This window comes from Mus musculus, chromosome 6 (genome assembly GCF_000001635.26).
Source record: "Mus musculus strain C57BL/6J chromosome 6, GRCm38.p6 C57BL/6J".
In the NCBI taxonomy this organism is placed as follows: Eukaryota; Metazoa; Chordata; class Mammalia; order Rodentia; family Muridae; genus Mus; species Mus musculus.
This window is the reverse complement of record NC_000072.6, coordinates 24,613,361-24,639,843: the sequence shown is the minus strand read 5'-3', so window position 1 is coordinate 24,639,843 and position 26,483 is coordinate 24,613,361. Positions and strand designations below refer to the sequence as shown.

Here is a 26,483-nt window from a genome sequence, read left to right as displayed (position 1 = left end):
TTTCCGTAGAATGTGTGTGTGGCAAGGAGAGAGGTGGGAGAACTATGTGGAAAATTATAGCATAGTTGCATATTATAGCATCATTGCATATGCAAATATTTTAATTTTTGTCAATATTTAAACTTATGTTTTTATTGTCTTTGTATTTGCATTTACATCCCGATAATGTTCTACAGTCTTCATATTGATGCTTTATGAACAGGCTTCTGAAGATAAAGAGTTTCAGCCTCTAGAAAGAAGATTCTTTTTTAATTTTCTGAAACTGTTAGGTATTAGTAAATAGAGAGATTGTTAGATGTCTTTATCTGGTGATTTCATTGTTTTTTGGTTTTTGTTTTTCTCTTCAGAAATTATCTGGGCAGCACTACATCAGAGGCCTGTAATCTCTACATTTTCACTAGTATACAAAATCTAGTGGGTTTTTTGTTTGTTTGTTTGTTTTGTTTGTTTGTTTGTTTGTACCCCCCCACCAGTGGTATTCGATGCTTTCTTTGTTGAAGTTTTGTTTGCTGAGGGTTCAAGTGGTTCTCAACCTTCCTAATGTTGTAACCCTTTAATACAATTTTCATGTTGTGATGACCCCAACCATAAAATTATTTAGTTTCTACTTCATAACTGTAATTTTGCTATTATAATGAAATAATATCTGATATGCAGGATATCTAAAAAGTAACCCCAAGAGGGTCATGATCCACAGGTTGAGAGCTGCTGGTGTAGAGGCAGGCAATACAGGCAATACAGTCTCCATAGGCTAATGTGTACTCATATTCTTCAATATCACCATGTAAACCGGTGTCCCAGTTAACATATTGTTCATGTTCCTAAACTGTCTTTGTAATTTTTAATAATGTTCTTGTGGAAATCTCCCAGTTCTCTGCATGAAGCTTCGGTGAAATTTTTTTAATTAAAAACACAACATTGAGCATGGCAACCCAGAATGTCTGTAAAGACTTCTGGGTCTTAGTTGTCTACGGATCTTACATTCCTGATTTTGACATAAATAAAAATTTATTTATATAATAGCTAAAAAGAATACTTTTCCCAGAAGGAAGTCCCCAGATGTAATTAGATGATAGCAATATACCATACCTCCAAATCTTAATATAGTCTGCTGCTTATACAGTGCCCGTATTTTATTGAACTTATACATCATAATTACTTAATCAGTTCCAACTTTTGATTATTTAGATTGTATATGTTTAAAATCCCAGGATTCATGAAATGGAAGGGAACTGGTTGGGAAGAAAGGAATCATTTGGGAGTAGGGAGGACAAGAAAGGTTTGTGAGAGGTACATATTATCAAAGTACATTTTGTTGTGCCTTATGAAATGTTACAATGGAACCCACTATCATGTATAATATATGCTAACTGAAACTGGGAAATGACTCATGAAATAATTTACTTTAATGCTTACATTTAAAAAATAATGGTTTTCATAGCTAGTTCCTTGTATTTTGGTTTAGGAATGAGATTAATGGTATAGAAGCTATAATTGTTATTTTCAGATTTGTTAGTGCTGTCTCTATATGTGAGTGCCACTTTAAGAGAAATAAGTAGCTACCTTTAAAATTTTAACATAAAAAAAAGGCCTATTGTTTTATAGAAGTCACCTTTTCCTGATAGGATTGTCCCACCATTTAAATGTTTGTGTCCTCAAAATGCAGTGTAATTAAGGGGATGTGAGAATATAAAATCTGAAGTGCAGTTTATCTATATGACTCGTGAGTGACTTTAGTGTTGTGTTTCTTGAGTGTAATGAGAGGTTAAAATGGCAGTGACAATGATGACTACATGGACTTGGTATTTGTAAGTGCCTATTTCTAGATACAGTTTAAGAATCAATGAATTCGACTTTTCAATAAATTGGTATGGGTATTAAATTAGTTATAACTTCAAAAGGAAGTGACTTAAGATAATGAGTGTTCATTGTGTTCTCTTTCAGGAAGCTAGTGCGGTTGGGTGGTCCTGGCTTAGTGCTTCCGAGGGTGCAGTCAGGATGTCCGCGGGGGCTATGAATGCTGTTTTGAAGGTAATGGCTGCTCACTTGCTATTTTGCAGACTATGTCTTCAGCAGTGGTGCAGTTGTATGCAGCAGATCGGAACTGTATGTGGGCAAAGAAGTGCAGTGGTGTCGCTTGTCTGGTTAAGGACAATCCTCAGAGATCTTATTTTTTAAGAATATTTGACATTAAGGTAAGTTTTGTTTTGATTTCATTTTAACATTTTTGGTGGTTAAGTTGTCAGCCTTGGTTATAATTTAGTCTACATGTTCTGATTGTCTTGTGTGTGTTTTAATTGACATATTAGAAAAGTGAGGATTGTTGTTGATACCTCAATAGGGATATTGGAACCGAGTTGGAGCCTAGATAAGAATATTGAGATATTCTCTTATCTATGACTGTTTTCTGTCCTTTAGCCATCTAATGTTCAGTGTGCTACTCTAGGCATTGCTCCCAAACATCAATCGTATCAGTGTTTCCTTTGAGTCAGGTCAGAAAAGAACATGGAGAATATGAGCAAGTATCTGTGACCTTGACAAGTTTGGGTTATGCTAGTCTAAAAGCTGAGTTTTTTGTTTTGTTTTTTGTTGTTGTTGTTTTGGGTTTTTTTGTTGTTGTTGTTGTTGTTATTTTGGTTTGTTTGTTTTGGTTTGTTTGTCTTTTTCGAGACAGGGTTTCTCTGTGTAGCCCTGGCTGTCCTGAACTCACTTTGTAGACCAGGCTGGCCTCAAACTCAGAAATCCACCTGCCTCTGCCTCCCAAGTGCTGGGATTAAAGGCGTGCACCACCACACCCAAGTTTTTTGTTTTGTTGGTTTTAGGTTGTTTTGTGGTGCTTTTTTGTTTTTTGTTTTTTGGCTTTGTGAGACAGGGTGTCTCTGTGTGGCCCTGGCTGTCTTGAAACTCCCTTTGTAGACCAGGCTGGCCTTGAATTTGCAGAAATCAGCCTACCAATTCCTCCAGAGTTCTGGGATTAAAGGTGTGCACCACTACTTGGCTATGATGATTTCTTAATTTCTTTCTTGACTTCCTTTCCTCCCTCCCTCCCTCCCTCCCTCCCTCCCTCCCTCCCTCCCTCCCTCCCTCCCTCCCTTCCTCTCTTCCTCTCTTTCTCTCTTTCTTATTTTTTACTTTCTACATGCATCTCACTGCCCACCTCCCAGTTGCCCTCTCCCACAATCCTTCTCCTCTGAATAGGTGCCCCCTCCCTCCAGGTATCCCCTCACCCTGACACTTGAAGCAAAGTTAGGCTAGGTTTCTTTAAGGATAGGTTGACCATATCTTTTCAAGTGAAATGATCACATAGTCTTAAAAGGAAAAAAAATCCTGAAACAAACCATTAGTTTTGCATAACTTTTATTACACATTGTTACTATAGTTGGTTTGTTTTATTACTGTTCTTACTATACTTCACATATAAATTAAACTTTTGTAAATGTGTTTGTACAGGGAAAGCTATCCATAGGTTCCAGATGTCAGTGGAATGTGTACCTTAGAATGTATATCTCCACTGATGAGAGTAGACTGCACTAGTGATGTGTTTTATCTTCTCCCTGGGTCATATAGAATAGTACTTTTTATGTAGGCCTTTTTGTCTTGGACTTTCCTTATAGCCTCTTATTCATTTTGCTCATTATAAGTTAGTTGTTTCAGGGGAACACAAATATTTTAGCTTTGTAGATACTGTTACTTATAAAAGTGATCATTTTGCTAAAGGAAAGTCTATAAGCATATCTTCCTGTAGTTAAGCCTCCACAGTTTGTATTTAGATGTGGCAGTGAGTGTAATAGGACAGAAAGTAAATATGTCAATCAAGGCTGGCAGTGAGCCTGGACACTGCCACTGTGTGGTAGCTCCCTGGATCCCAGCTTGTTAGCTGTTATAAAGCATTGCATTGCATTGCAATTTAAGTTATGCTACTTTAGTTAATGCTGCTTAAAATCTGTGAGTCCCAGGACAGCTGAGAGATGTGGAATACGCCCATCACCAACACGGACTGACTTGACAGACAGACATTTTTAGGAAAGAAAGAGTATGTGCATAGTTTGAAAGAGAACCTGCAAGTAGCTTTGTATTTCTTATCAGTGATAGGAAGCACTCTTTCAAAACAGAATAACTATACAACTGCACTAAAAAGAAGAAATGCCCACTGTAGTGGTCATAAATACATTTATAGCAGGTTTTATTTATTTTTTCTTTCTGTCTTTTAATAAGTTAAACTTTATCCACTTATTAGAGCTTATCAAAGAACTTCCAAGAAGATTGAATCTTCATTATTTAGGGACTGTTCATTTACAAAGTAGGACACTGTGTCATAGTCACGGTTGTGGGCTGCATGCTCTTCTTTTTCCAGTGATGCACAGGCATTGCCTGCTGCCTTCTGTGGTTTCTTCTTTTTGGCCTCAAGTGGGGCAGGACTTGCAGCCTCTAAACCCAGCACTCTCCTCAAAAAGCAGCAATCGATGTGTATACATGATCAAAGCGCCTAAGTGCAGGCCAGCCTGAACTGTTGATTTTTCATATTTTAAATTTGTGATGTAGTTGGAGTCTTGGATTTCAAATGGGCAGTTATTACATTTTTCTCACTATTTAATTCTGGTTGGAGATCACCATTGCTTAGTAATTATAAATAACCACCTTTGGCATGAAGAATTAATATATTTCTTACACTGTGTCTGTAGATATGATAGTATGTAGATCTCTTATCTCTTATTTAACTTTGGTGTGTTTTAATCACCTGTGTTGCTGCTCCATGATTGATGGTATTTGTACTAGTGTTTCCTTAGGCCATTCTGCAGAAATCTAGAATTCAAAGATTATTATTGAAGAGCTCAGAGAAGGTGTATTGGATTATTCTGCATCTGTAAATCGAGGAAAAGAGTATCGAGTATTACTGTAATGTTTGGTAGACTATAGCCTAAAACTTAGCTAATGGAGCTACACAGTGGAGCATCTTACTTGCTTAGGGTAATATTGGTAATCTAGTGAGCCTAGTTATACACTCACCTAAGGGGTGTACTTGGAAATGCTTGCTCTATTGAATGAGACCACTTATAAACAGGTTACTGTATTGTGTATGTGTATGACAAATAAAGTCTTTGTTTATAGAAACAGTTCTTTAAAGAGTTGTCTGCTTTTAGTCCAAGGAGATTTTTAGTACATTTTAACTTTTCTTCTTTTCTAGGATGGGAAATTACTGTGGGAACAAGAGCTATACAATAACTTTGTATATAATAGTCCTAGAGGATATTTTCATACCTTTGCTGGAGATGTAAGTCCTGATTTCTTTTTGTTTTGATAGTTTTTATATTGGCTACTGTCTTAGTTACTTTTCTGTCGCTGTGAAGAAATACCATGGGCAGGCAACTTGTAGAGGAAAGGGTTGATTTGGAACTACAGTTTCACAGGGTGAATTCATGACCGTCATGCCAGTAATCACAGCTACGGGCAGGGAGGCTCAGGAGCAGTAGCTGAGAGCTTCCACCTATCCACAGGCATGAGGCAAAAAGAGCTAACTGGGAATGATTCCTGGTTTTGAGAGCCCACCCACAGTGTCCCCAACACTCCAGCTAGGCCACACTTCATTAGTCCTTCCCAACTTGGGGTCAGGCATTTAAAGCAGTGAGCCATTTTCATTCAGACCTCCACAGTTGCCTTGTTGTTTATAAAGTTCTGTTGAAATCATACTTGATTTCCCCCCCCCCCCTGAAAACAAAGTATTTAGTTGTTAAGTTTCTGCCAAGTAAGGAACCTTTTCTGATAGTCTTTTCTGAGCGTTTTCCCTAAAAGTTACTTAAAATGTAACTTTCCTCCTTTAGAAGTGGACTTCTGTGAACTGTCATTATTTTTGTTATCTAAAGCTAAGTCCATGCACTTTGTTGTTTGTTCTTTTTGATGGAAATACTTCAGACTTGTCAAGTAGCTCTTAATTTTGCCAATGAAGAAGAAGCAAAAAAGTTCCGAAAAGCAGTTACAGACCTGTTGGGCCGACGACAAAGGAAATCTGGTAAATACCTCCTTGCTTTTCCTTTTTCATTCTATACATAACATGGCCCAGACTGCTCAGGACCAGCCTCGGCTTGAAGAGGGCTTCCTGAGAGAAAGAAGGGGTGTCTTGAGAGTGGTGCAAAGAAAGATTCAAAGTCAAGTCCTGGGCCCAAGCTGGCGGCCTAGGTTGTGCAGAGATGGCTTCTATTGCTTTCTGTTAGCTCATCTCATGCAGTCCAAAAGCCCAGTTTTTTACTTACGTATCAATTCAGTTATTTAGTCCAAGTTTCCTTTTGATTATCCTATGAATCAGTATCCCATGACCTCTCTAGCCCTTTGATTCTTAGGAGACAGCAAGCATACATATTTTTCTTAACATTGCAGAGGAATTCAGAGATAGACCCTGTCCTGAAATTACCATTTCCAACATGACTGAGCTTAACATTATCCCAGACTGACCTCAAACTTAGGAATCTGCCTGCATTTGTACCTTTGTACGTTTCTGACAAGCTGGCTCATAGCATACATAGCCTTTGTTTCTTTTGATTCATGAAGCCTCTCATAATTCATATTGTAATTTTATTTCTTGCATAGTTGAAAAATTACATATTTTCAAACTTATGTATTTAGAATTCTTTCCCATAGCCTTAAGAACTGTCCTGAAGGTCCCAGCCTGTACCATTTTGCTGAGACATAGCCGCACCCTCAACTCCTGGACTCATGCTGTTTCTAACCACCATGCAGTCATTAACGCTAACAGGGAGGACATTCCTCGGAGGAAAAGAGCCCTCCACTGCTAGTACTGGTTCCAGAAAATCTGTACGTGATTACACAAGCAAGCCTTAAGCCCACAGCAGCCATCAACACTCGTGGGGACTCACACCTGGGCCCTGTTCCAGGGGCAGAAGCTGTCTCACTCTGTCCCCACCAAGGCCACACTGGGTTCGGCATGTTACTGTATAGACTGTGGGAATCTGGCTTTTTTGCCCATATGCATAGAGTCAATGGCTAGTGTTTGTTGTGAAACAGTTAAAGTATTGCAGCAAAGTTCATATAGCCTGAGATATTTATTGTCTAGCTTTCTCTACAACAAGGTTCCATATTACCTACCTCAAGAGAAATATTTTTATTTTGCTAAACTTTTTTGCAAATAAAATTCTATGTTCACTGACTCTTTGAATTATTAATAGCATTTAAAAACCAAGTTTAAGTATTTTTTTGGTTTGTAAATGAATACTTTTTATTGCAATTCTAGTCTTTTTTATATTATTACAAGAAAAAATTAATAATTATTAATATTGCCAAATAACCAGTGTTCAAATCCAATGTATTTACAGTATGTTTTTTAAACCTTTTTATTGTTAAGAATTTCACATCATGTACCCCAATCCCACACATCTCCCTGTCTGTCCATATCTGCTCTCTACCCTTGCAGCCTTCCCCCAGATGAAAACAGACTAAAAATAAAATGAAACAAAACCAAACAGACTCTCAGCACGGAAGCTGCAGCATGTTGCACAGATACCCTTTGCCCCACAGCTTGACTTGCGAATGTTGATTGCAGTGAGTCATTGGTCTGCTTGGAGGCCTCGGGCTTCTGCTATGCTCTGAATACTAGATCCTCACTGGGACTCCTCCCGCTCTTCCTCTCTCAGTCTCTCATTTTCTCCCTCTCCCTCTCCCCCTCCCCCATCCCCTCCCCTGATGCCCACAGTGTGTGTGTGCTCAAGTAGGTCTGGTGTGTAGAGGCATGAAAGTGGTGTCATGTGATCTTGTGTTTCATCCTTGATTGCTGTTCTATATTGAGTCAGGGTCTCTGGTTGAAGCTAGAGGCAGCCAATTGTGGCTCATGCAGCTAGCCTGCTTATTCTGGGCTTCCCTGCCTGCCACCTGCAAAGCCCTCCATGAGTTCTGGAATCCTAACTCTGGGCCTCACACTTGCCAGGCAAGCACCATTGTCCACTGTGGCATCTCTCTGAGTCTTGAGAGTTGTTTCTAGTGACAATTTGTGATGGTTATCTAGTGGATTTTTGTGAGATCCATTAGAATAAGTGACATTTTTGAAGTGAAAAGGAATTGAAAACAGTTGTTTAAAGTAATTTATTTGAAACAGTTAAGTTTACGATAACTTTTATGTAGTGTAGGAATTCCCCCCTGCATATAGTGGCTGTCTATACTTTTAGGTAAAGTGTTTCAGTTGCACAGAGAACATGGCCTTAAGAATACAGCCGAGATGGTCACTGTTGGCTGGCTCTTCATACTCTGTCAAACCCTGTCTCCTCCTTTTTTATTCAATTTTTTTTTACCTTAGCCACATGACTAGCTAGTAACAGATTGACCTGATATCTTCCCGTCACTATAGACCATCTGTAACCTTTTCTCTCTCCAAGGCTGTCTCTTTAGTGTTACTGGGTCCATGTTTTTGTAGTTCTGAAATTCAGTTATAGATTTAATTTTCCTGAGTTCTATGTCGTTTTCAGTAGGGATGTGAACACTGCGCTCCTCATTGTAGGGTGAGTGCTCCTATGCTGCTAAGACATCCCACATTCTACATATTAATTAACACTGTCTGTTAACATTGCTAGCAGGTGTCTCACAGGAGCCTCAGATTCTTTTTCAGCCAAACTTTGCTGATTTTTTTCACTTAAATGACTTCCAACCGAGGATATATGTCTTCAGAAATTGCTCTAAAAACTTTTATTTATCTCAGTGGATTTTATATTTAAGGGATAACTTTGCATGCAGAGATTAATGTCACTATGAAAACTATAGATTGATAGTGTAGAAATTGCTTCCTTTAAATGATCATAGTGTTGCTACATCTGATTACAAGATGGAATGTTACATCTATGTATTCCATTGGTAGGATTTTTAATTTAACCACCAATTTTAAGCGTTACAATGTGGTTTGTTATTTATAAGCTGATAGTTTTAATGCACTAGTCACTAATATTTCTCTTATAATTTCAGAAAAGTCTATATTAGAAAAATATGTGAAAATTATATTTGTTTAAAATTCTTTAAACCAGCCAATCATGGCTGTGCATGCCTATAATCTAAGCACTTGGGAGGCAGATGTAGGAGAGTTCTATGACTTTGTTGGTCAGCCTGACCAACGTAGACATTTCTCGGTCAGACAGTGCTAACTAACCCTGAAAACCGGCCTCCAACAAACAAAAAATTGTTGAAGTTTGCTTTGGGAGAAGTGTCATTGTCTCTTGCATTATTCAGTGATTTCATTTTAGACCTGTGTGTGTGTGTGCGTGTGTGTGTGTGTGTGTGTGTGTGTGTGTGTGTGTGTACCCCTCAAATGCCCCTTAATTTTACCTGTCTCTCCCCATATTCCCTCCCACTACCCTTCCCATCCCCACTGGATCCTCCCAGAAAACCCTACCCATCCATTCATAAATATTTATTCTATTTTCCTTTTCTAATAAGATCTCTCTGTTCACGTGTTAGTCCCTTACTCAGGAGCTACCCTCTGGTTCTTTGTATAAACCGTGGCTTGGTTGTCATTAACAGCTACTCTCACAGAGCATTAGTTTCTTAGGCTGCTGTCTATCTCTGCACACAGTACTTTGAGTGTAGATTCTATCATGTCACTGTCCTCCCACCTCAGGACTACTCCAGGTCACAGCCTTCCATGTGACAAATCCCTGATAAACTTGTTAACCAGCTCCTTTCCCTGTGTCCTCGACTCCGGTCTTTATGGCATCCCTCATACATACTGAATAAGTTTTTTTCTTTTATTTGGATGTCTTCATACTTATCTTTTTCAGAAAGATCCCTTAATCATCTACACATTACCTCAAGAGTAAGAGTTTAAATGAAGTATATTATAAAGATTTTACTTTTGTTAGATATATATGTCTGCTTTTAATGCTGGTTTTATTTTTAATTCTAACAGAAAAAAGACGAGATGCTCCAAATGGTAAGTTTTTGATGATTATTCACAAATTTTTTTAAATTACAATTTAATTCTTATAGAAATATGTTTATGTATTAATACTTAATGGTTATGATAAAAAATAGACTAATTTGTTCTTATTTTCAATTGTGGAATGATAGGCAAAACTTAGAAATGTACTGTTCTTAATTTGTTTCCTAACATGAAGCAAAGGTGTAGTGTGAAGGTGGGTATTATTATTCTCTATGTACTCTCAAGTTTGTTGTTTAGAATCGGCATGTGCTTGAGTCTTTCTGAAAGGTATTCTGTTTTATTTGGTGTATATGTTCATTTCTTTTCAAGATTTTAAAACACTTTCTTTGTAACATAATTTTAATATTTGTCATGTGTTACATGACACACTTTTTAAAATGAGAATTTAAGCATGAAAATGTGTTTAGTGCTAACTGTACTTGCATACAACCCCTCTTGAGTTTGGTAATGAACTCTTTAATGTGATGAATAAATTCTGCTTTCCTCCTACTCCATGTGTTTTTTTCTGGAGAGAGGACCCATCGCTTTTATCACATTTGAATGTGAGCCTTGTAAATTCCGATTGCTTCAAGAACCTTAATCATAAGAGGGCATGTAGTTGCTGATTTTTAAATGCATCCCAAATCTTCCCTCAGAACTTAAAAAGATTATTCAGGGAAATTTGTATAATACAAAGTTTTTAATGTAGAATGACTGTTGGTAATTATTGAGGTCTGTGCTCTTTACACAAAAATGGATTGCTTTTCAATTTTGAGCTTAAGTCTATTTTCCAGATACAAAAGATGAACCACAGACAGATGTATTATTATTTAGCCTTTTAATTTTTTAATGAGTAATTGCCTTCAATATTGTTTATTCTGTACCAAAGTTTGATATATTTGTCTTTTGCGTGAAAATATTACTAATAATAACTTACAGGGCTATTGGGGGATATAAAAGATAATCAAAATGCTTAGCATAATGATCAATAAACGTTAAATTATTGTCATTTACCACCTGCCAGGCATTGTTCAATAATCTTTTGAAGTAGCTCCTGTTTTACTCCTGGGTAATAGATGAAAAAAATAGGCATATATAAATAAATTGTTTCACTATTAAGATTGGGGGAAAGTTCTTCCCCAAGTGGCCTGACTCATGAGTAGGCCATAGTCACTGTTATGTTAGATGACTAAAGGAGAGCCCAGCTTAGAAGAGAATGAGTAACACATCTCAAGATAGGAATCTGGTATGTGGCAGAGGCGAAAGAAACAGCTGAGCCCTGAACTGTTCATCTATGAGCCTTTAATGCAGTTTAGAAGTTTCTCTTAGTAGATGTCAGTATTGTAATGTTGGGATGTTCCTGTGTTGTGTTTGGTATGCACATATTGAGTACTAGTTGTAAAGGCCTTGGGGGGGGGGCATCTAATTTTGAAAAAATAACTTGAAATATTAATAGATGCGTGAATCATATAATTAAAAAATTTGGAAACATATTTCAATATGCCCAACATTTATTTGTAAATAGGCACCTAGTTGCTGTGATACAGTTTGAATATTCCTACTGAGTTACTCACAATTTTCACGTCTTTCTTAGATTGTTCTTGGGTAGGTGAGTTGGTGGTTGTTTTTGAGACTGTCTGTTTACACAGCCCTGACTTTTCTAGAATTTACTTGTAGATCAGGTTGGCCATGAACTCACAGTGAACCACTTGCCTCTGCCTCTGCCTCCTGAGTGTTGCCATTAAAGGCTGCTTAAGTTTTTAGTTTTATAGTTTTAGCCTTTGGTGTAGTAGTACTAACTTATTTTTATTAAATAAATGAGGAAGGTTTTTTGTTTCTATTTTTTCATAGTACTGTTAAAGGGCAAAATCATGCTGCTAGTATTGCCAATATATTCGTCCTTTTCAACTTATAAAGATATATAGTATACCAACATATCACATATATAGTAGTGAGTGATGAGGTGCATTGTGGGAGTTTTCTTTTTGGCTTTTTTAGTCCAGCAAGTTTTGCTCTCTCCATTGTAGAGAGCAATAGCTTTGATATTTTAGCTTTACTGCGTTTTGAAGTGTCACCACTAGGTGGCAGTGGATACCTTACCAATGGTTTGCTCTGTTAGCTTATCAAATCTTTTTAAAAAAACACTTTATGGGCTGGGGAGATAGCTCAGTGGGTAAGAGCATAAACTGCTCTTCCGAAGGTCCCAAGTTCAAATCCCAGCAACCACCCATAATGAGATCTGATGCCCTCTTTTGGAGCGAGCGGAGCCAATCGGAGCAAGTCCTAAATTCAATTCCTAACAACCACATGAAGGCTTACAGCCATCTGTACAGCTACAGTGTACTCATATACATAAAATAAATAAATAAATCTCTAAAAAAAGATTCAAACCAATGCAAAAGTCTCAGCTTTGATTCCTATCACTAGTAGTGATATTTTGAAACATTTTGAAAATTGTCATTAATGTAATGAACTCAAAGGAAACTTGGCCTGAGAGAAGAACTTGTCAGAGAATTGTATATTAAAGAATGTGTTGACAAAGTTCAGGAGATGATAAGAATTTTTAAGTTGAATGTGTTGTAGAATGCATCATTCAGTTTCACTCCTAGAGATATTACTAACATTCTCTAAAGTCCTTAGGTGCTCTTACCATTCGATCTTTGCAGTTCTCAGTGTTAGAATTTCTTGCACTTTAAATATTTTTATATAATTAAAGGCTTTGTGCCTTCAGATAGCCAACTTTCATATATACTCTTGGGAAAAGATTAGAGGACTTAAGTCTGGCAATTTGGGGGGGAGTGTTAGCAAAAAAATTTTATAGCTTTTTAAATAAATTATAGGTAAATAGGTTGAAATATAGCTTTTCTGCTATATATATCATTTTATCAGAATTACAATAAAAAACAACAAAGGATCACTTTAGTTAAGTTTTATATATAGATCAGTGTACTTTATAAGATTTAATATTAAGTTGTAAGTAAGCAGCCATAGGTTAAGTAAGTTATAAGTTATGATTCCATAAAATTATTTTCATAAATTATATGCCTCTCATACCATTTTGACTCTCTTTGTAGGTCCCAATCTACCCATGGCTACAGTTGACATAAAAAATCCAGAAATCACAACAAATAGATTTTATGGTTCACAAGTCAACAACATCTCCCACACCAAAGAAAAGAAGAAAGGAAAAGCTAAAAAGAAGAGATTAACCAAGGCAGATATTGGAACACCAAGTAATTTCCAGTAAGACTCATCTTTTGTGTTCTCATCATTTAAAAAAAAAAAGTAAAAAAACTGATCTTGCTATACTGCCTAGGCTGGCCTTGTGTTTGGGATCCTCGGCCTCAGCTTTCAGAGCAGTATGTGGGATTACAGGTGTGCACTACTGCACCCAGCTTGATCTTCATTCTTTTTGTGTACTCTGGACTGCTCTGAATTTTTAGCTTCTTATACAATTTTGGTTTAAGAGGTTCTTGTTGTTTGGAGCTAAGATGAAAGGATGGGCTATCCGGAGACTACCCCACGTGGGGATCCATCCCATAATCAGCCACCAAACCCAGACACTATTGCATATGCCAGAAAGATTTTGCTGAAGGGACTCTGTTATAGCTGTCTCGTATGAGGCTATGCCAGTACCTGGCAAATACAGAAGTGGATGCTCACAGTCATCTATAAGATGGAACACAGGGCCCCCAATGGAGGAGCTAGAGAAAGCACCCAAGGAGCTAAAGGGGTCTGCAACCCTGTAGGTGGAACAACAATATGAACTAATCAGTAACCCCAGAGCTTGTGTCTCTAGCTGCATATGTAGCAGAAGATGGCCTAGTAGGCCATCACTGGGAAGAGAGAACCCTTGGTATTGCAAACTTTATATGCCCCAGTACAGGGGAATAACAGGGCCAAGAAGTGGGAGTGGGTGGGTAGGGGAGCAGGGTAGTAGAGGGAGAGTATAGGCAACTTTCAGGATAGCATTTGAAATGTATATAAAGAAAATATCTAATAAAAAAACGAGGTTCTTTGTTTTCTGTTGTTGTGGTAGAAGAGTCAACATAAAAACAACTTACAGGAGTAAGTTTATTTTGGTTTCTTTTCTAGAGAGGAGGTCAGCCATCGTGATGGAGAAGCTTGGCTATAGGAGTATGAGAGCCGCCTGGCATTGGGATGCAGAGAGAACAGGAAGTGGGGGTGGGCTATAAAACAGTCTGTCACCAGAGATACATGCTCCTAGCAAGGCTCTACCTCATAAAGGTTCTGCCACCTTCCCAATGACACCACCAGCTAGGAACAGAGTGTTCCAATACATGAACCTATGGGGAACATATATCCAAAATATGGGAACCATGTATATGTTCATCTGTTTTGGGAATTTGGTGGGGTTTTTGTGTTATTGTTGTTGTTTCTATTTTGCACAGAGAGAATGAATGGATTAGGAAAAAGTAAGAACTCCAAAGGAGCTGGCTTCCAGGGAAGAACACCCATGTGTAGTCCTTTCTAATGGTTGGAGACATCTTGAGACAGTTGTATCTTCTGGGTCACCCAAGCTGGCCTAGAATTCCAAGTCTGTAGGCATATGTATACAACAAGCCAGTCTTGTGTCATAAATCTGACAGTTTACTTTTCTATCTGAAAAAATTAGATGTAATTATTTTTTTATTTAATTCTTGAAAATAAAGGGATTTTTTTTCCACTTTGATGTATAATCAGCAGGAGGATACCTGTAAGACTTGTCTAGAAGCAAAAGAAATTGAGCTGTATGCAGCACATCTCAAGTATCTTTATGCATTATTTCACAAGCCCTTGTCTGCATTTGTTTTCTAATTTTATCTGTTTTCCATGTTAGGCACATTGGGCATGTTGGATGGGATCCAAATACAGGTTTTGATGTAAGTATCTTTTTAAGCTATATTTCCTATTGCTCAAAATATATAGGAATGCTATGGCTTATCTTGGACTTTTTTATTTACAGTTTTTAAAATATTGCTTATTAGAATTTGAATGTGCTATATGCTGCTGAGGTTTGAATTCATAGTATTGTTCTGTCATAGTTGCTAAGTCCTTTAAGGGAAAATTTTTGTATTCCTTCATTTTCTGCTTTGAATGCATAGAGAAAAAAGTGATTTTTCTTTTTTTTTTTTTAAGTAATGATCTCAGAAGAATATCAAATTTTGGAAAAATAAGTACAAATTCTTAGTATCTAGTTATAAAATAACCCAGTTTGTTTCTAAACTGAGATTAAACTTTGAGGTACTACCAAGGACCTCTGGGCACAGCAAAGAGGTGGAATAGATGAACACAAGAACTGGTATTGAGTGGGTTAATAAAAATATGAATAGAATGCCCTCTTTGACAGCGTGGAAGAGAGATGAAATACAATAGAAAATCTCTCATGTTTATCTTTCATAATAGAAAATTTAGTGTTAGCATTTAAATCACATAACCATTTTAAAAGTCTGAGTTTAATTTCAGAAGGACACAGGTAAATTATAAGTTTTGCCATGATTGTTTTGAACACAATTGCCTACTTAGAAGTTGTTTTATCTGTTGTAGCTAAATAATTTGGATCCAGAATTAAAGAATCTTTTTGATATGTGTGGGATCTCTGAGGCCCAGCTTAAAGACAGAGAAACATCAAAAGTTATTTATGACTTTATTGAAAAAACAGGAGGTGTAGAAGCTGTTAAAAACGAACTCCGAAGACAAGGTAACTTTGGATCTATTTTGACTGTTTTTCCTTTTAAATTTTCTAAGATTAGCATCATGGTGAACAACTATGCACCCCTCCTTGAGCAGAATCTTTGAATGTATGGATGACAAATTCAGTCCAGTGTCACTACATCTTTGCTTACTTTGGTATGACAAAAGCCTTGAGCCAGGCAAGGGACGACGATGACCTCTACCCAGCACCTGGGAGGAGGAGCAGGCATATTTCTGTGACTTTGAGGCCAGCCTGCTCTACATGGAGGGCTACCTAGATAACTGCATCATGAGACCTTGTCTTCAAACAGACCAAAGCATGATGTGATTATTAATGTAAAGGTTACCGTGTGATCTCTTATAAAACATTTCAGAATATAAATTATTTAAACTCTTTCTATTTTGAAATACAGATTTTCTTTTTTTCTTTTTTATATTTCAAGAACCTATTATACATTAAAAATGATTTTATCTTGTTTATATTTTATTTGTAATTATGTGTTTCTATATTGTGGGGGTAGGGAGTGGTTTTGCCTATACGTGCAATACTTGCAGAAGGAAGAAGAGGACATTGAATCCCTGAGAACCAGCATTTCATCAGTCAGTTGAAAGCTGTCCAACATTTTTTTCCTAAGAACAAAAAGATAAATTAATGATTTATTTTTTTTAGAGCGAGCACATACATAAATTAGTATTCAAAGGTATGAAAACAGAATAGAGAGATTAATAAAATTTGTCTTAACCTACTTAATTAGTAAATCTTTTTTCATTTATTTTATAAAATCATAAAATTAGATTTATAAAGACACGCAAATTTGTGATTTCCATCATATCCCTGTGTGTAGCTCCTTAAGTATTAAGTCCATTAACTTATAACAATCTGTTCTTCAGGTCCACCACAGTGGAGTGGTATGTATGTGGAACAGTGTGTGGACCACTACGCTGAATTTTGCATGATTTGCTGTGTTTTTTGGAGTAGCTAGAATTTATATGTCCTGCCTTCAAAAACTAATGTTTTGAGCTTGAGCATAAAGGGTTTTGTTTTTGTTTTTTGTTTTTTTCTTTTAATGTTTGTATGTTTGTATTTTTTTGGTTTTTTGATTTTCAAGGACAAGGTTTCACTATCACTGCATATTCCTGCAAATTCCTATGTAGAACAGGTTGGCCTTGAACTTATAAGAGATCTGCCTGCCTCTGCCTCCTGAGTGCTGGAATTAAACGTGCCTGTCTCCATCACCCCACGTGTAAAGAATAATGTGTAGTAAAAAGAGATATATTTGTATAAATCAGCATAAATGTTGTCTATAACTTAGATTATTTTATTGAAGTTCTCTATTAGTAAACACCTCTTGCTCACAGCACTCACGTTTTTACTGGTACTAATTATAGTATTTTATAAATGTTTTACACATTCATTTTTCAATAACCTGTATAAAATATGTTTATATTGACTAGAATCAAGGAAGATGTGTAAAAGAAATTTGAATTCACAGATGTAATTGTCATCTCAGAGGCTTGCTGCTAAGCTCACCCTTTGTAGTTCTTTCTGAACTCTGGCTGCTGCTGGCTGAACTCAGCTGTTCTGGCCCAGACGCCTCTCTGAGCTGACTGATGAAACTGGCTGCTTTTGACTTTTCACTGAATTGCTCTGCTTGGCCGCCTACTTACTTTGGCAATACACTCTAATCTTCTGGCTCTTATTCTCTGGCTTGTTCTGTCTTCACCTGTGTCTAGTTTGTTCTCTTTGTAACTTCTCTGTAAAACTGACCTGGTAAAACTGCCACCGCACTAATCTGTCCTCCTCTCTGCCTCCCTTTCTCTTCCTCCCTTCCTCTCTCAAGAGAGGCTGCTCTCAAGTAGACTACTTTCTTGTGCTGTTCTCGTGAGAATTGGGATGGGCATGGCCTATCTCTGACTCATTCTGTCAAATTCTTTCTGATTGTCACTTTGTCTGCCCTTCAGACACTACTTTCAGACATGGCTGCTTCCTTCTATAAACTAGCCTGACTTTGATTGTTAGGGACTGAATGTGTGTACTAAGGGTGTGTCTGCATTCTAGCCAGATCACTTAGGCCTAGAAGGTCTTTGAATGTGATCCCTTGCCAGAGCAGCCTTGTGACTGGATTAAAATTTCTGTACAAGGATGGAGCAGTATTAGTGAGCACAGTATCACTTATCCATTTAAGCACTTGACAGTATTCCCATAAATTTATAGCTAGATAACATTTGTCTGTTATATTTTCATGAGATAACATGGCGTCAGTTCCTAAATGTTTTATGAATCCTGTAATACTATATGACTTTGTAGTATTTTCTGCTTATAAGCAGAAGAATTATACATAGGAAATTAGATAAGAATTAATACATGAGCTGGGCATGGTGGCGCACGCCTTTAATCCCAGCACTTGGGAGGCAGAGGCAGGTGGATTTCTGAGTTCGAGGACAGCCAGGGCTATACAGAGAAACCCTGTCTCGAAAAACCAAAAAAAAAAAAATTAATACATGAGAAATAAAATTATCTACTGGTATTATTAATAACACTGATGTTGGTCTGAAGTAATAGTTTTCAAATACGTCAGCCTTTTTATGTTCCATAAACTCAAAGGTATTTTTTTTCTATAAGATTCAGTATTCTTGTAGATTAACTAAGAGTATTTGTTTATATTTATGTATTACATATATTTATATGCATATATTAGAAGCATACTTTTTGTAACTTTCATGTCTTCTTCATTACTTTTTTTTTTAATTTGAAAAATACCAGTTCTTATTTTCTTTCTGGAGTTTGTGAACACCTAAAAGTCCCTCACACTGGTGGCTGCTTGGCCAGCATCTTGGTGCATCTACCTGCCTAACAGTGGTGTCTTTACTCTTCAATGTTAATTCTGTCACGTTTGTCCCTGTGATGGGGTTTGTTTGTAATAGATAGAATACAAATAATAAAAAGTAAGGATTGGTAATAGATTATTTATTTTTTAAAATGCAGTGAAGTTTTCTGTCACTTAAGACAACAGAAGTGCTGGGGCCTAGAGAGATGGCTTAGTAGGTAAGAGCACTGGCTGCTCATCTAGAAGACGTAGGCTTCATTCCCACTACCCTCACGACAGCTCACAGCTCTAACTCCAGTTCCAGGGAATCTGACACACTCTTCTGGCATGCATGGCACCCATGGCAGACAGCATTCATGCAGGCAGAACACTCATACATAAAACAATAAGTATATATTTTTTGAAAGAAAGAAAGAGGAGGGAGGGAGGAAGGGAGGGAGGAAGGAAGGAAGAGAGGGAAGGAATAAGGAAATAGAAGTGCTCATGCTGTGAGGGCTCCTTTCCTCTTGTAGAATTGTACTAAGGGAAATGCCAGTAACATAGGTTAAATAATGTTACTCAGTAATGTGTACACCTTACAGAGCTAAATATATTGTTATTATGGGTCCCAAGATCTCTGTAACCCAAAAAGTCAGTTTCTCTGATCAGATTTTAAATGAATGGAGAACTGATAAAATGCTTACTGTTACATTGATTTGTATATGTCATTGGTAAAATCATGTCTCTAGAAATACAACATTGAATCCTTAAAGGATTTATTCACTTCCAGTCTATGTTGATAGTACTATACCTTTGGATTTGTTTTCCTAATATATCTTACATCTTCACTTAAGTAGACAAAGAATAGAAATATAACTACTGGGGTAGTGATAATTTTTTATTAATAACTGCAGTATAATTTTATAGTTTATAAAAAATGTTTCTTAATAATTCAGATCTACATAAGTAATTGAACATTTAACCAAACAACCAACCTCTGGTGATACCAAGTCTAGAGCTGGTGACTAGGTTTTGGTAATATTAAACACTGTATTATAGTCAAAGGATATATGTAAATTAGATAATGAAACTGTGTCTTGAAAGAAAGGGTTATGTTTGGCTAATTTTGATTGATGTTAATAAATTCTAATAAATTTTGCCATACTATAAAATTTGTATTTAAAATTTATGTAGAATCTAAATATTTAATTCTAAAGAGAAGGTTGTCATTAATTACTATGAAAATGGCATTAATTGCTGTCAATGTAAGCTAATGCTTACAAGCAAAGTGTTTAATTACATAAAGTAATTTATGTAAAGTTTAATTACATACTGTATTTAATTACATAATTATATAAAGTTAAAAAAGTATATTTTCTTAAGTGTGCACGTGTGTGCATGTGTGTTCCTAGGGATCAACCCTAGGGCATGCTAAACAAAGTTTTACCAACTAGCCCTATCATTTTGTTGTACAATTGCATGCTGTGTGCAATGCCATGCACAGCTGTGCATATATGGGCTCCTGCAGAGTCTGGAAGAACATCAGAACCACTGGAGCTGCAGTTACAGGCAGTTGTGAGCTGTTAGCTGTAGGTGCTGGGGACTCAACTGGGCCCCTATGCAAGGCCAAGCACAGCTAATTACTGCCGAGCTCTCTCTCCAGCTGTGGATGGTGAAGGAAGTTACTTTATTAAATGTTTATGCTTTCATTGTTTTCTCTGCTCTTATTTCAGCACCACCACCACCTCCACCCTCGAGAGGAGGACCTCCCCCTCCTCCTCCCCCTCCTCATAGCTCAGGTCCTCCTCCCCCTCCTGCCCGAGGAAGGGGGGCTCCTCCTCCCCCACCTTCAAGAGCTCCTACTGCTGCACCTCCACCTCCACCTCCTTCTAGGCCTGGTGTTGTTGTTCCTCCGCCCCCTCCAAACAGGATGTACCCTCCTCCACCACCAGCGCTGCCCTCTTCAGCACCTTCAGGCCCTCCACCACCTCCACCTCCATCTATGGCAGGGTCCACAGCACCACCACCTCCTCCTCCACCTCCGCCCCCACCAGGGCCACCACCTCCCCCTGGCCTGCCTTCTGATGGTGACCATCAAGTTCCAGCTCCTTCAGGAAACAAAGCAGCTCTTTTGGATCAAATTAGAGAGGGTGCTCAGCTGAAAAAAGTGGAACAGAATAGCCGGCCCGTGTCCTGCTCAGGAAGGGATGCGCTTTTAGACCAGATACGACAGGGCATTCAATTGAAATCTGTAAGTAATGAGACCTTTTTATTTTGATTTGTTTGTTTCTTTGTTTGTTTTTGGTACTATGGGCTTTTACCACAACTCATTATAAGGTGTCTATATTACAGGCTTACTCTTTTACCTTTTATAATTTTTACAATGCTTGTCTGTATACAAAGAAAGGTACATATTTTAGATGAATATCTGTAGTTGTGTAATCCATACTTAACATAAACGTATAAAATATTAGTTACCATAGAAAGAGATACCTTATGCTTCCAACAGTCACTGATCTGATAGCTTTGGGTTAACTTTGTCTAATTCTAAATTTCATGTAGATGGAATCTTACGGTGTGTTTGCAATTCGTTGTTCTAGACTTTAAATAAAAGAAACTACCTACTAAACAGGGGAGTACATAATAACCCTGTCTGGAAGCAAGTGCAGTCAGTCATCTTGGTAACTCAACACCAGTAACTATGAAAAGGAAAGTATACACTAAATTTTTATACTTTGAAATTAAAAATAATAAATCAGACTCTACAGAAAATTGAAAGAGGTTCCAACTTTAAAATTCACAATAGTAATGGTGTATAAGTTTGGATTTTCTGACTTAGAGAAAATAAGATCATTTCATCATCTTTTAAAGGTTCAGAACACTTCCCATGTTATATTTCAGTTACAGATAAGCTGTCTTACCTTGCTGTATGTGTGCCACAGGAGGTCCTGATGCTCGTATGACAAGTCCTCTGCCCTCTGAGCCATCTCCCCAGACCCACACAGAATCTTTTCTAAATATTTATAATTGAGTTTAATAATTTTCTTCTCCAAGGTGTCTGATGGCCAAGAGTCCACACCACCAACACCCGCACCCACTTCAGGAATTGTGGGTGCGCTGATGGAAGTGATGCAGAAAAGGAGCAAAGCCATTCATTCCTCAGGTATGGTCACATGATCTCCACGGAGCGTGCGGGAGGGCTTTTATAGGATAGAAACAAACAGGCTCGTAATTTCTGTTTATTTATCATTTTCTTTGTGACCGTTTTGTCTACTAACTGTGTAGGTCTGAGTTTACAGCATATTTAATCATAGTGTTTGCTCAATGACTGGTCTGCCTAAAATTTAGTAGATACCAGGACACCATAGCCATATGTAAACTAGAAGAGAGACCATGTAAAAAGTGATGAATTAATTAATTTCCTATACTGGGAAATGCCAATGGAATCTTTGACAAGCAGCCACTAAGCGAGGCTTGAGATTTCTCAATGTCATTTCTGTAGTATTCTGAAAATAACCTCTATAATGACAAAGACAGTGTGGTAGTACAGACAGACACTCAGACCAATAGGAAGTGATAAGAATACAGTTAAACTGTGTTTCATTCATTCTGAACAACAACCAGGTAAACCTAGATAAAAAAGACCTTAATTTAAAACATGGAATGAGCCAGGCTGTGGTCACACATCTTTAATCCTAGCACTTAGAAGGAAGAGTCAGATGCATCTCTGTGTTTGAGGCCAGCCTGGTCTACAGTCTGTTCCAGGGCAGCTGGGGCTACACACAGAAACCCTGTTTTGAAAAAAAACAAACAAGCAAGCAAAACCATGGAATGCTGGAGAAGAGCGGGTCAGACTTCTTTTGCTTTTCTCTAACTTCTGTTACTTTTTAGGTTATGATACTAGGAAATTTGTCTTATAGGAAACAGAAGATACTCTGTTTTTATCTAACTCACATCCATAGTATCATACACGTGGTACTGGCTCTGTATTGTTTTAATATCATCTCTTACAAACTTGGCCTTCATAAGTTTTATGAGGTGTAGATATGAAAAATTGGATGCCATCAAAATCTGCATTCATTTAGAGGATGATGACTGAACACCTCTACAGTACTCCTGCTGTTCAGGATCCTCCGATACATAGCAGACCAAGTCTTCCCTGTGGTGGAGCTTGTATTCAAGTATGAAGACAGTCTAAGAAACCGAGGTAGCAGAATTATGAGGAAGAGGAAATGGAGGAGTCAGTGATTCTGGGGAGAATTACACAGGGTGGTCAGGAAATGCCTCTTTTGAGGGGTGGTTCTGAGTGGGATCTAAATGATAAGACAGAGAGGAAAGTAGTACTTCCAATGATGAAATATGGAGGAAAAAGTTCAGTGAGGGTAGGGGACAGAGGGAAGTGGTTGTAGCAGAAATGGTGAATGGAAGGCCGGGAGGAGGAGGGCAGGAGGGCTGGGCAAGTCATGCGTGATGCTTCAGAGAGAGCTGCGAGTGAGTCCAGATGGCAGGAGCCGGCCATGGAAGGCTTAAAAGTCTCCCTCCATCTGCTCTGAGTTGAATGTACTGGAGAGCAGCAATAACTGAGGGAAAAAACAATCCAACCTGATAGTGGGTGTGGACTGTGGTAAAAAGGAAGTGACTTGATGGAGGGAGAGGAAAAAAGAATTATTTAATAACTCATATGCCTATTCACCTGAAAGGATGGTGATGTCACTAAAATGGGGTAACTAGAGTCAAGGGAGAAAAGCAGATTGTGGGAAGAGGTCAAAATCTAAAATTCTAGGTTTGCAAATTACTGTGTGAACCCAATTCAGAAAACCTACACAAGTTTCATTTGACTCATTGAAAACACACTGGTTGAAATCTTTTTCCCGTAGGTAGTGAGGGGCTAAAACCCAAATGGTGAATCTCCCGTCTTCATCTTTGATCCCATCCATAGTCTGTAGATTGATTTTATTCCGTTAATTTTAAACCTTCTTAGTAACTAGATTCTAGAAATTAAATGTTTGTGTTAGGAGTCAGGTAGTTGGAAAAATGACTTGAGAATTATTTATGCGTGCTTAACTCCTGCTTTTGGGTTTATTTTTAGATGAAGATGAAGACGATGATGATGAAGAAGATTTTGAGGATGATGATGAGTGGGAAGACTGATCTATATATTATATATATATATTTTTAAGGTGAAATACTAAACACTACTTCCTGTCTATTGATCTGTAAAATTATCATGTAAATGTTCTACCAATTGGCTGTATATTTTTGTTGCCTTTTTTGCTTTTTTTTTTTAAATTAATCTGTGCAATACCTCATTTAATCTGTAAAGGTTTGTTATAATCCTATATAAAGCTACTCCTTGTTGCTGTGTGCAAGTTTACATCAGGATGCTCACGTGATTTGTGAATATTTTCATTCCATCAACAAGGGAGTTTAATTATGTGTGAGACTGACACAAACCTTAATGTAATTTAGTTAGAATGCCAGAAGGAGAACACTATTTTCATACCCTACTTTTTCTGTACCTAAATTTTCTTAATAAAATTTAGTATAGCACTACATTCTTTTTTAAGTGATGTAAACTTTAGTTTCTTTAGCCCCTTCATTTTGAATATGATGCCACATATGAATGTTGAAGCTGATACATTGCACAATTCTCTAGACACCACTCACTACACTAATGCAGTTTTTCAAATTCTAGTATTATGTGTTGCTTAAGATCACTACAGAGATGCTACTGAAGAGAGACGGTAGTACAGCTCTCTTGCAGTACTGCCTGCCGTTGGTAAGCAGTGGCATCCGAAGGCAGGAACCCTGATGAGCCCTCACGTGCCTGTCCTTGACCAAGGTGACTTTTATGCTGTGGCAACTGTGACAGGCTATTTTTTAGCAAAGAGTTAGACGTTTGTTATCATGCCCCAAAATAGTTTGAGGTAACATTTTTGGAGGTAGCTTCGTGCATCATAAACAACTTTCGTGCTCGTGTCTGACTCGAGCGGTATCAGAACAGGGCTGGGATGGAGTCTTCGTGTTTTGCACCCTGTGCATTGCTATATTCACAAGTACCAACTGTAGGAGTCAGAGGTGTTGGCAAAAGTATGCATGAATGCTAACCTTTGCACATACTCTGTTTTTACTTTGATGGCTTCTCCAGGTTTTTGTCAGGTACCACATGTAGAATTACATTTTTCTTAAAAGATTGATCATCCAAATGGCAAATTTCTTAGAGTCCATAACTGATTTGATAGATTTTTCTTTTTAAATAAAACTTCACAGCCTGCACAGTTGTTACGCATACTACATGGTATGTTACAATTAGGGTTTCCTTGCCTCTTTACAGTACACTAATCCGCCTAAAGGTGGCTGTTTGATATTTACCGTGATAATTACCTTACCTACCTACCTACTTTCAATACACTTTAGGTAGCCGATTATCTGATTTAAGTGCAGACACACTTTTCTCACATTGAGTTGTATGCAGAATGTAGCTTCAGATGTATTCATTATAGTTACAATATCCAACTAAAAAGTACGCTATCTAGAAGTATACCGACCAAAATCTAGTATTGACATGATCTTGACAGGCTGGACCTGTGAGATATGGTTTGAATTTTAACCAGTTTATCACATAACCTCTAGAGACCATGCATCTAGTTATTGTCAGGAATAATTTAAAAGGTTTAGTCGCCAAAAGCAGTTAAGTGGTGCAGTAAGATAGTTAAGTTATTCAAAGAGTGTTACCCTCCTTGCAAGAGTAACTGAAGCACATTGGAAAGATTCTCAATTTTGTGTTTCCTGTAAAAACAGTGCTCTCTGCTGCTAGGACCTTTTTTCTGCTTCCTGTCATTTTCATGTGGCTTGAGCTCTGAGACGTGCGGATGAGGCTGGACAACTACTACCCATACAATTAGGGGGTCAAAATAACTTTAAATAAATAGCATCGGACTTTCATATTTTTCTTTTTGACGTGGAGAAAACATTTTCATGCCTAAAAATGTCTTTGAGATAATGCCAATTCTGATGTCCCTTACCTTTTGGCCAAGAAGTTTGAGATTTTTTCAGCTAATTTGTTATTTGACCAGAAGTTGTCTGGGGAGACTGAGTTCTTTGAGTTGCATATAAATGGGGGTATATTATTTGCCAAAGGTAAAATTGAGTTTATTCTTTTTCATACAGAAATGGATTTTGCTTTTGTTTGCTTTTTATTTTTGTGTAAAATCTAAATTCCAGGAGCTATGGGGTTCATCCAGGCATGAAGGCTAATCCACTCTGAGTAAAGTGTCAGTTGCACAGCTCCGTCCTCTTCTGTCTTGCACTGTGGGTGGCACTATTTATTCCTGTGCGTCATCTGGAAGCCTCACGGATACATCCAGCTATGTGCTTGTCTGGTAGCCTTTGCGTTTAACAAACTAGCATGAGGCCTTTCATATCTAAATGCTGTGTGATAGACAATTTCAGCTAGCCACATATTGTATTATGAAATTCATAAAGATTTTCAATCATTCAATTTCATTTATCAACTGAAATTTTGTTTAGTATGTGAATTTTTTTTTGAAATGTATAGTAAATAAGATGTTGCACTGGTGGCAATTCATCATGGAACATAATAAAATTAATTTGACCCAAATAGTATAAAATAGTGTGTCTCATTTGTTATTAAGATGTTAAAATAAGTAGAAAATTTTAATTGTCTGGCCAAGAGTGCACAGAGTGCCAGGGAATGTTTGAGGTTCCAGCACTACATGTCCTGAGAGGGAAAGTGTGTCATTAAGTAAACCCGCTGAGTAAAAGAATTCTGGGAGACCTGGTGACAGTTTAGCACCTGCCGTGAAGTCATTGTGGTACAGAGCTTCTACATAGAACACTCACAGTTCAAGCTCACGCTGGTGGGACGCTTTCAAACCAAAGATGTTGAAGTCTTCCTGATGGACTGATACTAGGAATTTAATAAATCCCAAACAGTGGTTCGTGCGGGGCCTAGTTCTCAATAGGCAGTATTATGGCCATGTTGGCAGTGGTGGCCATTTAAGCCAGAAGCATAGTTTTTGGTAAGGGTGACATTTTGTCCCTTGACCCTGCCC

General features: G+C 37.6%; 1 protein-coding gene across 2 annotated transcripts in view; it reads left to right on the top strand.

Moving 5' to 3' along the window:
- Wasl (WASP like actin nucleation promoting factor) overlaps positions 1 to 26,034 on the top strand; it is a 51,186-nt gene extending 25,152 nt beyond the window's left edge. The window contains exons 2-11 of one of the 2 annotated variants that reach the window (NM_028459.2): positions 2,061 to 2,195; positions 5,186 to 5,272; positions 5,911 to 6,007; positions 9,896 to 9,919; positions 12,982 to 13,150; positions 14,748 to 14,790; positions 15,455 to 15,608; positions 20,142 to 20,659; positions 21,463 to 21,571; positions 23,498 to 26,034. In NM_028459.2, coding sequence (NP_082735.2) covers positions 2,061 to 2,195; positions 5,186 to 5,272; positions 5,911 to 6,007; positions 9,896 to 9,919; positions 12,982 to 13,150; positions 14,748 to 14,790; positions 15,455 to 15,608; positions 20,142 to 20,659; positions 21,463 to 21,571; positions 23,498 to 23,559 — 1,398 coding nt within the window. In that variant the 3' untranslated portion in view covers positions 23,560 to 26,034. Of the gene's footprint in view, positions 1 to 2,060; positions 2,196 to 5,185; positions 5,273 to 5,910; positions 6,008 to 6,633; positions 7,159 to 9,895; positions 9,920 to 12,981; positions 13,151 to 14,747; positions 14,791 to 15,454; positions 15,609 to 20,141; positions 20,660 to 21,462; positions 21,572 to 23,497 lie in introns of those variants that run through there. The other variant, NM_001167745.1, reaches the window with a different exon arrangement.
- The last annotated feature ends 449 nt before the right edge of the window (positions 26,035 to 26,483 follow it).